General features: G+C 40.6%; 1 protein-coding gene across 10 annotated transcripts in view; it reads right to left on the bottom strand.

Moving 5' to 3' along the window:
* Window positions 1–110: 110 nt before the first annotated feature.
* Window positions 111–13,498, bottom strand: part of ABI1 (abl interactor 1) — an 83,630-nt gene continuing 70,242 nt past the window's right edge. For 2 of the 10 annotated variants that reach the window (XM_065627791.1, XM_065627785.1), the window contains 5 exons: window positions 13,044–13,144; window positions 9,948–10,124; window positions 7,116–7,202; window positions 2,832–3,017; window positions 112–1,170 (listed from right to left, as the gene is read on the bottom strand). In XM_065627791.1, the coding sequence (XP_065483863.1) occupies window positions 995–1,170; window positions 2,832–3,017; window positions 7,116–7,202; window positions 9,948–10,124; window positions 13,044–13,144 (727 nt within the window). In that variant the 3' untranslated portion in view covers window positions 112–994. Of the gene's footprint in view, window positions 1,171–2,831; window positions 3,018–7,115; window positions 7,203–9,947; window positions 10,125–11,784; window positions 11,866–13,043; window positions 13,145–13,498 lie in introns of all 10 variants that reach the window. The other 8 variants (XM_065627792.1, XM_065627787.1, XM_065627789.1 and 5 more) reach the window with 6 other exon arrangements.

Here is a 13,498-nt window from a genome sequence, read left to right as displayed (position 1 = left end):
ATGGCAGTTGCAGATGGTGTCCAACTTGCTGCATCTAGATCGCTAGATACACTCAAGAATCCTTGCCAAAATTAATTTTGGGAGAAAATAACTTTTTAAGAGTATGTATAAGTGTGTAATTCAGATTTCATATCTAATTTATTTGCCCTCTGTCAGTGGTAAAGTCACATTACAAACATTTGCTTTTTATAGTACATCGCCTGGGATAACACAGCCGGGATTTTGCTACGTTAGCGTTCCAAACTTCTTTGCCAAGCCAACCAACAAAGTAATGGACAAGACCTTTGGTTCACTTATATATTTATGAATGGAAAAAGTCAATGTAAATTTACTCATTAAAAAAACTTGGGTACAAATTACACATACATAAGACCACCCATTTTTTGATTCACATGGACACCTTAGACCCGAACAACTCATTGTAATAGACTTTAGTGAGAATACTCCAGGTAAAGATTACAACAATTGGAAGCATCTTGGATTTTTAAAAAAGTATATTTCAATACATAAGTTTGTATGCATGCTTTAAACAAATATAGTTCAAGAATGAGCAAAGAGTCTAAACAAAAAGTAATATGACCAGCACTAACATTAAACTTCTCATCCAGATTTTAATATGTTAGTCTAACGTAGTGTTAGTTACCATGCTGTACTGAAAAATGTAATGGCACAATCTGATCATGGTTCATTAAATATTATACCCTACTTCCCCAGAATATTTAGGCTGGTCATAAAATTAACAATGCATAAGTAAATAAGTATAACCAGTTATAGACAGTTGCTTGTTTTACAAATTGCCATCAGATAAGACATACTGTCTCCAGAGACTTCGAGAGATGGACATTCAATCATACCATTAAAACAGTATGGCCTGAAGAAATGGGCACATTTTTTTTAAAGTATATTAAGACAATTCTGTTAGCTTTTTAGTTACCCCTTGTAAGTAATCATGGTATGACTGAATACAAGACCCAACTTTGAAAAGCAAAGGATTTTAATCGGCATAGTGCATGATTGATTCAACGTAATTCCCAGGAAACAAGCCAGTTACTCGATTGCAAACTCCTTCATACCAGCCGTCATCGTTCTTCTTTATCACATAAATGATTGCACCCTCCATAAACGACAGCTCATCGTCTTTGTCCTTTGTATAGTCATATATAGCAACAACTGTGGATTGAACAGGGACACGTTTAGCATTTTCTTAATAGCACCACTATTAACATTTTTTGAAGCATAGTTATTTTTTTAAGAGACTAGTTTGCTATCGTAGGATTTTCCATGCTTTCCCTGTTGAACATTAATTTCACTTTTCTTGCAACATTAGCTACCATTAAGAAGTGAGTGGTGACTACACTGAACATTCAGTTAAACTATTGACAGAGGTACAGTTGACTGTGACACAGTAAAGCGGAGCATACAGACACTTAAAAGCTGGAGTATGAAATTACTGGCTCCATGAGTGTGGCAGTCATTTCTGGTGAGATTACCTCAAAAGCAACAGGTCCCTGTCTAGGGATCTCTTGATTAAAGAAAGCATAAAAAAAAAAATACATAATCCTGTAGAAATGGACCAACAGGAAAAAAAAGAAAAAACAAACAAAACCCAACCAATCCTACACTATGGCTCCTGCAGCTTTATGGTACGTACTTCAGTGTATGATCTCGTCAACACAACTGCATAAAGCCACTGTACACAAGTGGATGGGCTTGGCTACAGAACTTCTGTGTGATAAGTTTTGGTGCTACTTTTCAAGGAGCTGCACTGAATGCAGGTGTAAAAGTTACAATTGAAAAAGTAGAAGCAAATTTACAGCAACATCAGCTACTTTCAGTACCTGCTTAGCAAATACGTTACTCTTACTAACCTCCAACTCATTGTGTGCAATTAGAAAGCAGAGATCTCCCTAAGGAAAGTAAATGTCACCACCAATACTGGAATTAAGAACTACCACTATGAATGCGCTAACTTTGGACACCACAGCCTTACGCTTCAAAACAGCTAACACGGATGTATGCAATTGATCGGTTTTATGAATTCCAAGAACCTACTAGTCTACATATATATTATCAGAAATCTGATGTCTTAATGCCTAGCAAATAATGATGTGGTGTATCAGCTATTTTCATCCCATGGGTATGTCCTGCGCACAGTCCAGCCAGGAGCGCAGGTACCCTGCCCCATGTCACACGCCCTGCAGGTGCCAGCCGGGTCGGGAGAAAACTTGCAACGTTGCTGTTGACAAAGTGGTCACTGGCAGAACACAGACAACTCTCCAGGCAGGAAATGAGCACGTCAATTATTCATGGGAAGAGATATTTACTGTATGAGTTCATACCTAAGCACAGTTTATAGCCTGCTGATCTAGAGACACTGCTAAGTCTCCAAGGAAGCCGTGCTACATTTTACAGTTGAAAGTCTAATGATCCACTCCAGCTGTCTGGTTTGATGGGGTAAACAGAGCTCAGACTTTCTGGCGTTTTTGCAGCGCTATTTCTAGATGATCTCCCAGCAATCCTGAAGAAGCTACAGACACAGGCCAGCAGCTCAGCAAAGATGAAAGCCATCCCATTTAAATCTGCTTCTCATAACTAAGGATTTTTTTTAATCCACTCTAGAATGCTTGAAGGTATTTTATAATCCTTCTAAGGAAGGATTATATTTTATCACATTAGGTGTAGCCACAGACAAACTAAGAAAAGAATGGTTCGAGTTCTGACTTAGCAGGGACAATGACTGTTTTCATCAGACCCAAGCTAAGTCCTTCATTCCCTTCAGACACCGTTAATCCTCTGATACCACAGTAACAGAGTTGCAACGCTTCTCTTACCTTTCTCTATATAGTTTTTAGGTGCCCAAGCAGGATCTCCGTCTGCGTAGGGATCACTGTACTGCACAACAGCGGCCTCCTCATCCTCATAATCCACAGGGGGTGGGGGCGGAGGAGGAGGGGAGTCATCAAACATCGGCATCTCATCGGGAGGCGGTGGTGGGGGAGGAGTCGGGCTATCAGCAACTAGAAATGTTTGGAGATTATTTTTTCTCTTAAATCAAAACAGTGTGGAGATGCAAACAAACCTGAGGCTGTACACTGTAAATAAAAGGGGTGGAGGGACAACACATACAGCATGCACTATAATACCATGCACCGATTAGAAACAGAAGCTTTGTATTAACAGCTACAACATACGACTACATTTGTGATTAGTGGTCAAATCTATGTGTAAATGCTACTAGAGTCAAAGCACATGCCACAGGGTAAAAGCTGAACGCCAGCGGAGAGGGGGCGAGCTGCAGCGGGAGCTATGGGAGGACTCCGAGCGGCACCCTCTGAGCCAGGCTGCAACAGGCCTCTGCACTGCACCAGCAGCTTGATTGGTTTTGAACAAATCCCTTGCCTATAACAAACCAATTGATTTCTGAACACTGCTTCCTTGGATTCCTTCTCTCTCAGAGCTCACATTAAGGGGACAAAAAGATCTAGTGTGGATCATAAAACAGGGAAGAGACTAATGGTTAAGATTTAACCAGGTAAGAGAAAGCCAAGTAATCCCTTCTGCAGAGGAAAAACTTTGCTCCTTATCTTGCCGACAAGCTTGTGTGTGCACACATCCAGGATTCAATTAATAAATGGAGAACTACAACAGGCAGCTGCTGCTCTTTGAGAAAAAGTGCTCAAGGAATTAAGTGTATAATCCAGAATGTCGAATCCCTGCCCTGAGATTCTCCAGTCAGCACATTTACAAGTTGCTTTGGGAAAGGGAAAAAGAGAAAGACATTATGGTACAAATTGCTTTTAAAATCAGTTCATCAAGTTAATTTTCAGCACCATTCACAGCAGCTGTCAGCAAAGGAGAGAGGGAGTACACTCAGATGCAAGACATCAAGTCGCTTATCCTATTCCTTGGGAACTGTGGTCCCCTATACATGGAGCTAGGTGTAACACTATGAAGCCAGAAATTAGTGACAGTAGCTTCCTTTCAGCAAAATCAACTCTATTGTGTAGCAATAGAGATTTAATTACAAGAGATTTGTTGGGGACTCTGCACATTGAAAATAGGCTGAAAACCACTGCTCTAGAAAGGGTTTGACTAGAAGGAACCATCAGGTTGAGCAAGTGCCCCAGAAGGTGCAGCTCCAGCACACTACACTAATTCTGAGCAGAAAGCCAACCTGCAGGGCAAGGAAAGAACAACACCGAGTGAAGCTTTAGCTACTGCTAGCTACAATGGCACTGGAGATTAGAAATAAGGTTTCTCTTTCGTTTAATGCTCTTTACTTTTGCCTGGCCGCTACTCCAGCGGTGACAAACCTTTGCTCTCCAGCCACGTACCCCTGACAAGGGGCTTGACCACAGCTCATGTGTCCTGGCTGGGTATGACCAGCTGTGCAGGTGTGGAGAAGACGACGAGGGGCAGCAGGAGCCTCAGCCCGGGCTCTCAGCCCACTAATGCTGCTCTTCACCTATGAGCCCAGCTGAGCTATGTAGCCCACAGCTCTCTCCATCAGTCAGACTGGCTGCCACTGTGTTAGTGACTCCTCTCTCATACAGAAGCCCATTTATGTCACTTGGAGACAGACTAACAAAGTCTTTGGCCGAGTGAGCACTACGTCTTGCCCGTGTTACTGAATAACACTCACAGGCAGGCTTCATTAACCCACCATAGACAAATGACAATGCTGTTTGTGAACGGATTGGTTTTGTACAGTAGTTTTGGCACACCTTTCACAAAATGTGTTTTTCCCCTTAATATCTGTCTGCAGCCAGGGAAAAAAATACTATTGAAACAACAATCCTTTGAGATCTTGAGAAATCCTTACTTTAATAAATGCAAAAAGTTGTATTTGTTCAACAATGAAGTGGCTTATTTGAAGAGAAAAAAAAAAAGAGGGCAGGAAATGCAAGTGTGAAAGTGCAAACACATGCCCTGAGATGCAGTGCAGAAACTGCATGCTTTATGGGAAACATTTAAAACAATTCAATTTCACATTTAAACAAGGGGAGAGAACGGAACAGAAAATCAGACAAGTGCCACCCCACGGAAGTATCCCCCTGCCTCTTGGATTTCAACCTAGACTTTTCCTGGTTCTGACCTTAACACAGGCAGACTCTAGAACAGCATTACTTTTCCTAGGGAAGGAAAATAAAAGCATACAAAACCCCACACTAAATGAGAAGGGGTAAAAGGACCAGTATTTATACAGCTCCAAGTTGATACATCTTCTCTTGTATGTATTCACATCCCTGTTCTTTAAACAGGGACCAGCACACTCCTTTTGAAAGGACTGGGTGTGACAGTACAGCGATTTACATCCAATTGGATGTCCCCAGGCACTGGACACACTGGAAACCTCTCTGAAGGAGATACCCCCAGTTTGGGCACAGGGCGCAGGAAAAAAATAGGTATTACATAGTTTCTAAGCCCTCTGTCCTTGTCCTCTGGAAGAAGTCCACAGAGCAGAGGATGTTGCTTTCCGAATCCACAGATCTTTATAAGTAACAGTCAAGGCCACCCCATGTTTCCCTAACTCCACTCCCCTGTAGACTTCTTGCAGAAAATGAGGCAGATGAAAGTCTAGCACACGATGCCAAAACTCAACAACAGCCTCCAAAGCCCATTTTGCTGAGCGTATGCGCAGACTGCCGCACGCACCCCTGCCTCCCAAATGAGGCGGCAGCAGCTCCAAGCCATACTCGTTATGTAACGCTCAAACTCAAGGGACTGTTAAAAGAAAGAAAATAAACAGAACAATTCCTAAGACCAGATTTCAAGCTTCAGCTATTTTTGCTGCAATCTCATTCACAAGTCAGCTTGCATTTTGTTGTTGCACACACAAATAAGTCTGTCCCTTTCACCTCCGCTCTCCCAAGGGCTGTGTTATCTCCAGGAAGACAATACTTGGAACAATTCAGAAGCAGGTGTCAATTTTCCCAAGTTTATCTGCAAGTGAAGACATTCTGTAACCTTCATCTTCAGTAGATTTACCTCTATACTTCGAATTTTGGAAAGGTTCATCAACACAGTTTTGTGGCATACTATTCTACATCAACATCATTCTTACTATTTACTTAACACAACACCAAAATACCGTTTTGAATGAGAACCAGAGGGGAATGCTCAGAACAGGACCACTTAAAAGCTCTAATGGGAATGCGGACAGCAGCGCTAGTCAGATCTGGGGGCCCCTAAATGTGTACTCGAGCTACGCAGCTACTATGTAGTAGTAGCCCCTGAGATCCTAGAAGACTTTGCTGTGGCTCCCAAACACTTTAAAAACATTTTCTGCTTACTTCATGCCCTATCTACATTGCATCCATTCTGTTGTTTACAGAACTGCAAAATACTCCTATAGCAAAAATGTCCCCAGATCAGGAACACGACTTTACACATGCACCAGCATTTGGGACCGTAACACTCACCTGAAATGAATCAATGAATCAAGCAGTAAAGGTAAAAGCAGAGTTACCAGTACAAAACACCTTGCAGCACAGCTCATAGCCTGCGAGCAAATATCTTGCAAACCTAACAAGCAGAGCTATGCTGCAAGAAGCTCAGTAGTGAAATCTGGCTAGAGAACGCAAAGAAATAGAGAATGAAAGGCTTACGAGAGGAGAGATACCTTACAAGCTCCTTTGTAATGGCATTAGATCGTGCGACTGCACATTTTCAATTGACTGTACAGCTTCCTGAAAACTACTACAGTATTAGAGTCAATGGTTACACAGTACATATTGTGACAGTCTACATAAGCCTTTTTAATAAAAACTCATCAGTTATCCCTAGTGAAAAAGCCTCAAGCAGGATGATTCAACATGAAATTAATATTTTTAATTAAGATACATTTCTATATTCACATCAAGCAGATGCCCCATATTTCACACTGTATTTCTATAATAAATTTGCAGTTCAGAACTTAAATGGGTCAGTAATAATCATGCATGTTATAAAAGTATTGAAGAGTGTGCCCTTCAGCTCCAATAGCGTATTGACACTAGAATGCAAGATGGTATTAGCTTCTGGAAAAGGAAACAAAATAGAGTCTGACTTGCCAGCCATGCATGCTAGAAGAAAGTAGGCTCTACCCTTTAACAGCTCAGCTTGTCCAAACTTACTGTTTTCCTGCACCCTGGCCACGAAGCCTGTGAGAGGTATCTGTGGAGTCAACTGAGGCATAGGGGGAGGGGGTGGAGCAATAGAAACTGGTAGCAACACACACACCATATCGGGGAAAGTCAAACAGACAAAGGAAAAAAAAAAAAGAAACACAACAAAAGTAGCCGTCAGTAACGAGGACCACAAAACAAAGTATGTAAAGAACAACAAGAACACATACACGGAAGAACCTTCTTCAAGCTTGTGCTTCCAACAAGGCTGAATTCGTGGTTGGCCAATCGAGGATGCAAAAGCAAAACATGCCCCTGAGTTCAGCCGAACCAAAAGCTGAGCGCAGCTGTGCCTGTGAAGGGACTTGCTCCTTCACTTGGGGAACACACAAAACTGAGCTTTCCCTCTTACTGCCAAATAGGGATTACTCAAATTTAGTAGTTATCTTTTAAAAGTACGTGACTAGAAGTAGAGATGATGTTTCGCAGGATTCCGGACTCTAAAATAAGAGTGGAGTGCTACCTCGAGTGCAGCAAAGCAGCACTGGCACACAGCAAAACCAACTGCTTTATGGGGGAAACAATGCTTACTATGTTTTTATTTTACATAGAAAAAGGGGCCTTGTTGCTTGTTGGTAGGAAAATCAGATGGATTTAGAGCAGAATGGAGCTTTATTTTAAATTAAGTCTTCTGTGGTTAGAAGGCACTCAGCAGCCTGAGAAGCTGGCAAAGGCTTCAGCAGCTACAACTGGCTCACTAGTGCCCAGGGCTCTCCAGGAAACACTTGCAAGCTCATTTTCTCTGAAGTGTGTACCTAGTTGGTGAGTAATGAGATATGAGACACGGCACCAGTGCTCAGAGATGCTGGGCTGACGGCTGAGATGTTCGGCTCTTCCCTCTACAAGTAGGAAAGAGGACGGGCAGCAGTCGAGCAGACCATTCAGACTATCAGCTCTGGAAGGACATCTCCCCATGAAGGAAGGGGGAAGGAAAAAAAAAACCAAACACCCACAAAAAACCCAGCAAAACATCAACTCATTTGTTCATAATGTGCCCCTTCTCAGTAGAATTTTTATTGCACTAAAGCAGAGAAATTCCTGTGAAGGTGGGAATTCAGCAGGGTAACCCAGTTGGAACCAAATTTGAAAGAGGTTCTGTACTTCCAAGTAAGCAACAGTTTTAAATAAAGCCATAACTAAGATTAATATTTGATGAATAAAAATGGAGCATTTAGTTCATTACAAAACCAATGACCAAATAAACTGTGTGGGAGAAATGATCAATAGAAGATGGAGAACAAACAGGTTTCTCACAAAACTGAAGTAAACATCTGAGAAAAAAATCAAAGTATTTGTTAGCATGGAAAGTAAAACCTTACAGAACCATGGGACCTGGATTTAATGTCAAGACAGTAGCATTAAAAAAATTTAAAAATCACCAGTTACAGAAACAGAGGAAAACAGTTTAAAGTAGAAAAACACACCCATCAAAATACTGTTTAAAAAATGTTGACAATCAGTATTTTGAAAACACCAGAGAGGCTAGATTAAGGAACAGCACCTGCATTTGAGCAAAAAATTGCTTTGGACAAATGTAAATGTTCAGAAATGGTGGTGTGCATAACATTTAAGACAACTGAACTATTTCCAGAAGATCTGTTTATTCAACAAAACACAACTATTGAAACAGGAAGGGGTTTTGTTGCTATGGTGAGTTAATTTGGGGGAACAAGAGTGTGGAGGAAAGCGAAGGGCCAGTATGGGTGAGAGAGGAAAATCAGGATTGGAAAAAGTAAAAATAGATAGGTACTGCGTCTGCATATAAAAATGCTTTCCAACAAACATAATACTTCTAGACCACTGAGAAAACTTTTCACCTCAGTGTCTCAAACATTTTATATGCATTCCTTCCTTAGGAGTAAGTACACAACAGCAAACACTGATCCAAAGTGATCTTCAGCCCAAACATCAACATTTCTTTTTAAAAGAAATAGCACTCCAAAGTTTAAAGAGTTGACATGCTGAAGAACATCACGAGAAACCATTAGAGGACTATCATGCCTCTTTGTGTATCGGGTCAAAATTTATGGAAATAGCAAGGAAGACGTTTCTGGATAGAAACAGCTTTCTACCAACCCTCAAGTAGATCCTCATTTTGCAGATCTTCCTGCAGTGAACCTCGCTTGCCCTGTTGGGTTGGTGGGCAGGATGCTGCTGACTGAACCCTGCTCACTTGCCCATGGCATCCATCCCATCCCTCATTCATCTCCATCTAGACTGCTACTAGTGTGGAAGCACAGTGGAGGAGTCTGCTAAAGAGAGAGAGACTGAGCTCTTACTTTAACAGTCAAGCTCAGAAATAAGAACAAAGGAGAAACTTGGAATCAGGAAAGAGACAGAAACAGGGAGGAACAGTATAATGAGAAAAGTTTGTTCCATGAGCACTGTGCTTTGCCAGTACTCTCTTGCCACTAGCCCAGTAGTGGAGGGACTGTAGTACTACAACCATATTACGACTCCTGCAAAAAAAATTTGGTTTTAGTTTATGTTCTCCAAGCACACCTGAAATGTTAAGTGTAACGTGCCTATAATTAGATAGGCAATCATAATAATTTCTTGTCACAAGTAACAGCAAACAAGTCAGAGGGGAAAACAGTATAATTGCATAGAGTGCAATCACTGTACAACTTCAATATGGTTTTTCTTGTTTGTTTTCCTTCTATTTTAGGAAAGAAAGCAGTAATCTGATTGATGCTCTTCATAAATCAATTAAAATGCCATGCATGCCTTTACAATAATTTTGCTCAAAACAGTTTGTGATTTCAGAGCTGAGAAGCTTACTTGAATTTTGAGAGTAAAGAGGCCCGCCATTAACATGAGGTTGAGCAGAAAATGGGGCAGTCACAGAAGGATTCCGTCTGTATCCACCAGAAGATGTTGAAGAAGTGGTAGAGTTGTGTCGCGAGATTTGCCTGGTCATTGTGCCATACTGGGAACCAGGAGCTGAACCCGGAGCAGCTGAAAAGCATTAGCCAGAGGAACCGAGGAAAAGACTTAAGCAGAGTATTACTTGGGATAGAATGCAGAAAATAGAAAAAAGCCCAGACCATGGGAAATACTTGATTACAGGTCTCCAATAATTTAAAGCCAGTAACAGGAGATTAACTGATTACAACAGGTATGTTTGTTTTTCTATAATGAGAAAAAACACACAGGACATAAACCAACACTCATACAAAGGGCATTTGAGAAATGCTGAGAACTATGAGAGACTGGACTGGAAAACTGAATCAGCTTCCAACTCCTAAGCATCTCTCAATTATTTTACATGCAATACCCTTTATTAAAAAGCACACAGAAAAAAAAAAAAATCAACATTCTGCTCAAAGCAAATGTTTTCCATTGTGAACCAGAACTTGTCTCCAAACTAATATAAAAAGACGCTCTAATAAAACAGTAAAACAAATGTAATGAGCTTCAGACACTTGGCACCTTTATCAATCATATTTGCTACTTGTGCTTTTATATTGATGGAATTTGCATTAACAAATCAGAAACACCAATGCCAGATCACAGAAAGACACGTCACTCATCCTTCACGATGAACACCCATTTTTACCTTCCACATGCTTGCTGCACAAGCTTCAAGGTTAATAAACGAATTTAAGTTCTCTTTTGGATTCACCTCTCACAGAGAAAAGAATCACACTTTGCAGACCAATGAATCTCACATGTTAAGGTCACATGGATCAACGCAATTTTTAAATGCAAAAATTGTTTTGCAAATGGTTTGTGTTTTTATATACATAGGTATATATCTTAATATAAATATATATAAGTATATATGAAAGTGCACACATACGTATATACACAAACAGCTTGTGATCAGAAGTTTGCAGTCCTGTAATGCTATCCAAAGTCACTTTCACTTAACACTTCAGTAAGTGAAAATGCAAAGGGTTACGTGGGTCAAAGCCTCCAAAGCTGGTTTCATAGCACAATCAATGAACTTTGTCATCAGCCTGTGACAGGAAAAGGTGGGGTATTTTTTCCTCACCTGTTTTGAAAAGTACTACTTTGAGATCCCATCCTAACAGCTGTATGTAATGCTTGAAGCAATTTTTCAAGAACTGTTAGTTCATGTCCCCAAGTCTTCCAGTTTGCCACCTGCCTGCAGTGTTACAGAATCAAACCCAAGCCACCGTGACAGACACTCTGCTTTTTGGTCACCTTACACCCACAGGACAGAACACATACATCGCCCTACACATCAGCTACCATTTGTAAGCCAGAGCGCAACTGTTGTGACTTAGTTTCAGCTGCAGGAGTGATAAAGCAGAATGCCAATATTCAAGCTGATTTTGAATTCTTATAAATCAGACTAATTTGATCTGAGCTTTACTGAGAACTGAGATTTCAAGCAACTGTCAACCTTCTCCCTGTACCTTGTGCATTTACCTTCAGAGGCTTTAACAGCAGGAAATTAGTGGTGATTAGATTTATTTAAAAACAAACAAAAACAAACAAACAAAAAAAAAATCCCAGAACTGATTTTTATACTAAAATCATGTAGACTCCACTACAGAAGAAAAAACACCCTCATTGAGTCCATTAGGAAGAGATGATTATTGATTATGCAGCATGACTGCAATCACTTCAGCACTGACACAAGTCTCACCTATCAGACTGCCCAGCGGGAGAGGTGGTGGCAGTGGTGGTGCTGGCGGGGCTCCGGGAGGAGGAGGAACAGAAATGTGTGCTAATAAAATAGTTTATATTCCCAATTAGGCCATATATTTTAAAAAGAAAAACAAATAAAGCACAGGCACTTCATAGGCTTTCCAAATAAACACAGAAATTCAACATCAGTTAACTGGTGCAAACTCAGGCCTTGATCCCACACAGGGTTCTATACCTGCAGATCTTTATTTCAACTGATTTTTTACGGGATGCCAGATACTAGTAAGATTTCATGCCTATTTTTACTACTGCAGGATCACAAACCCCTGGGAAAGGAAAGTCTACATGTGTGTAAAAAAGTGAAGACTTGTCATCCAAGGAACAGAGATTTGAGAGGTGCAATATCAAAATTACGCTACACCAAAACTCCACTGTTTTCTTGTGCAAATTAGCTTTATGTGCTTACAAAATGCACAGGTAGTAAAGAAGTGACTGAATTAGTTTACTACCAAGATAATAATCCTGCCAGGCTTATAATAAAGAAGGATCCTACACATTCTCACCATTCATCATTCATAAGACAAGGGAATACGCATTTGATACCAAGAGATCCTGCATGGTTCTTTTTCATTGCTATACTATTTTATCCACACTAGTTCTCCTGCCTCACTCAGTGATCTCCATCATAGCTTAGCAACTTCAGACTGTAATCACAGCATAAACAACACTGGTGGATAAGCCTGAATTCTACTACTACCAGTGGTTTTGTCATCTTCTGCATTTTATTTGAAGTAAAGAATTTTATTTAATTAAAAAAAAATAACAAGTACATACCATCACTAGCAGATGGTAATTTTAGCAGGCTATTGCAGAAGATGTTTCCCATCAAACATGCACATAGTTGCTGCTGCTGCTTCTCAGGGCATCCAGAAATGCCAAATTGTAGATAGGCATTTAAAGATAAAGTTTAAAAGGATACACCTCTCTCCTTCTATCCCCTCCCCACCTTGGTTATCTTGTAAAAACATGGACCAACAAAGGTATTTTAACCATCTGCTATTCTATAAGTGATTGTTCTGCAAGTACTTTTGGTAAAGAATTAAAACTTTAGATGGTCCTCAGCATTCATAAGAGATTTCATGAGTAGGATGGTGCTTCAGGACAGTTTCAACCCTGTTATATTCAGTCCAAATCCCTCTGCAAACACAAGTGACTGACATTACAGCCTTAAGTGAACACGGGAAGAGTCCCACATACCTGGTCCAATGGTTGGCGGCGAAGGGGTAGGCACGGCAATGGGAATGCCAATACTGCTGCTTCCACTATTCTCTCGACTGCCGCTTCCTCCACTACTACCGCTAGAGAAGAAAAACACAAGTATTAGCACAGCATTTCCTACCAATGCCTGTAAAGAGTCACGCTCTTTGTGCAAGCTCTGCTAGCCTAACTCGATTTTAGACTGTTGGAAAATCCCCTATAAAATGCCTCTGTCTCTACCTGCAATTGCATACAGCTAATCAAGTCTGGATACATTAAACTCCTAATAAACGGAATATAGCTAAGCTGATCAACATCACTATGCATGAAATATCGAATTAAATGCTTTAAAAAATAAAAAGGTAAACAATCATACCAGTTCTAGGCAATGGAGTAACAACTGCAGGAATAGTTCAGGGCCTTGTAATAATTTAAAGTAATAAGCTAGGGATGGA

This window comes from Caloenas nicobarica, chromosome 2 (assembly GCF_036013445.1).
Source record: "Caloenas nicobarica isolate bCalNic1 chromosome 2, bCalNic1.hap1, whole genome shotgun sequence".
In the NCBI taxonomy this organism is placed as follows: Eukaryota; Metazoa; Chordata; class Aves; order Columbiformes; family Columbidae; genus Caloenas; species Caloenas nicobarica.
Note: the sequence above shows the minus strand (reverse complement) of the source record. Positions and strands in the feature narration are given on the sequence as shown.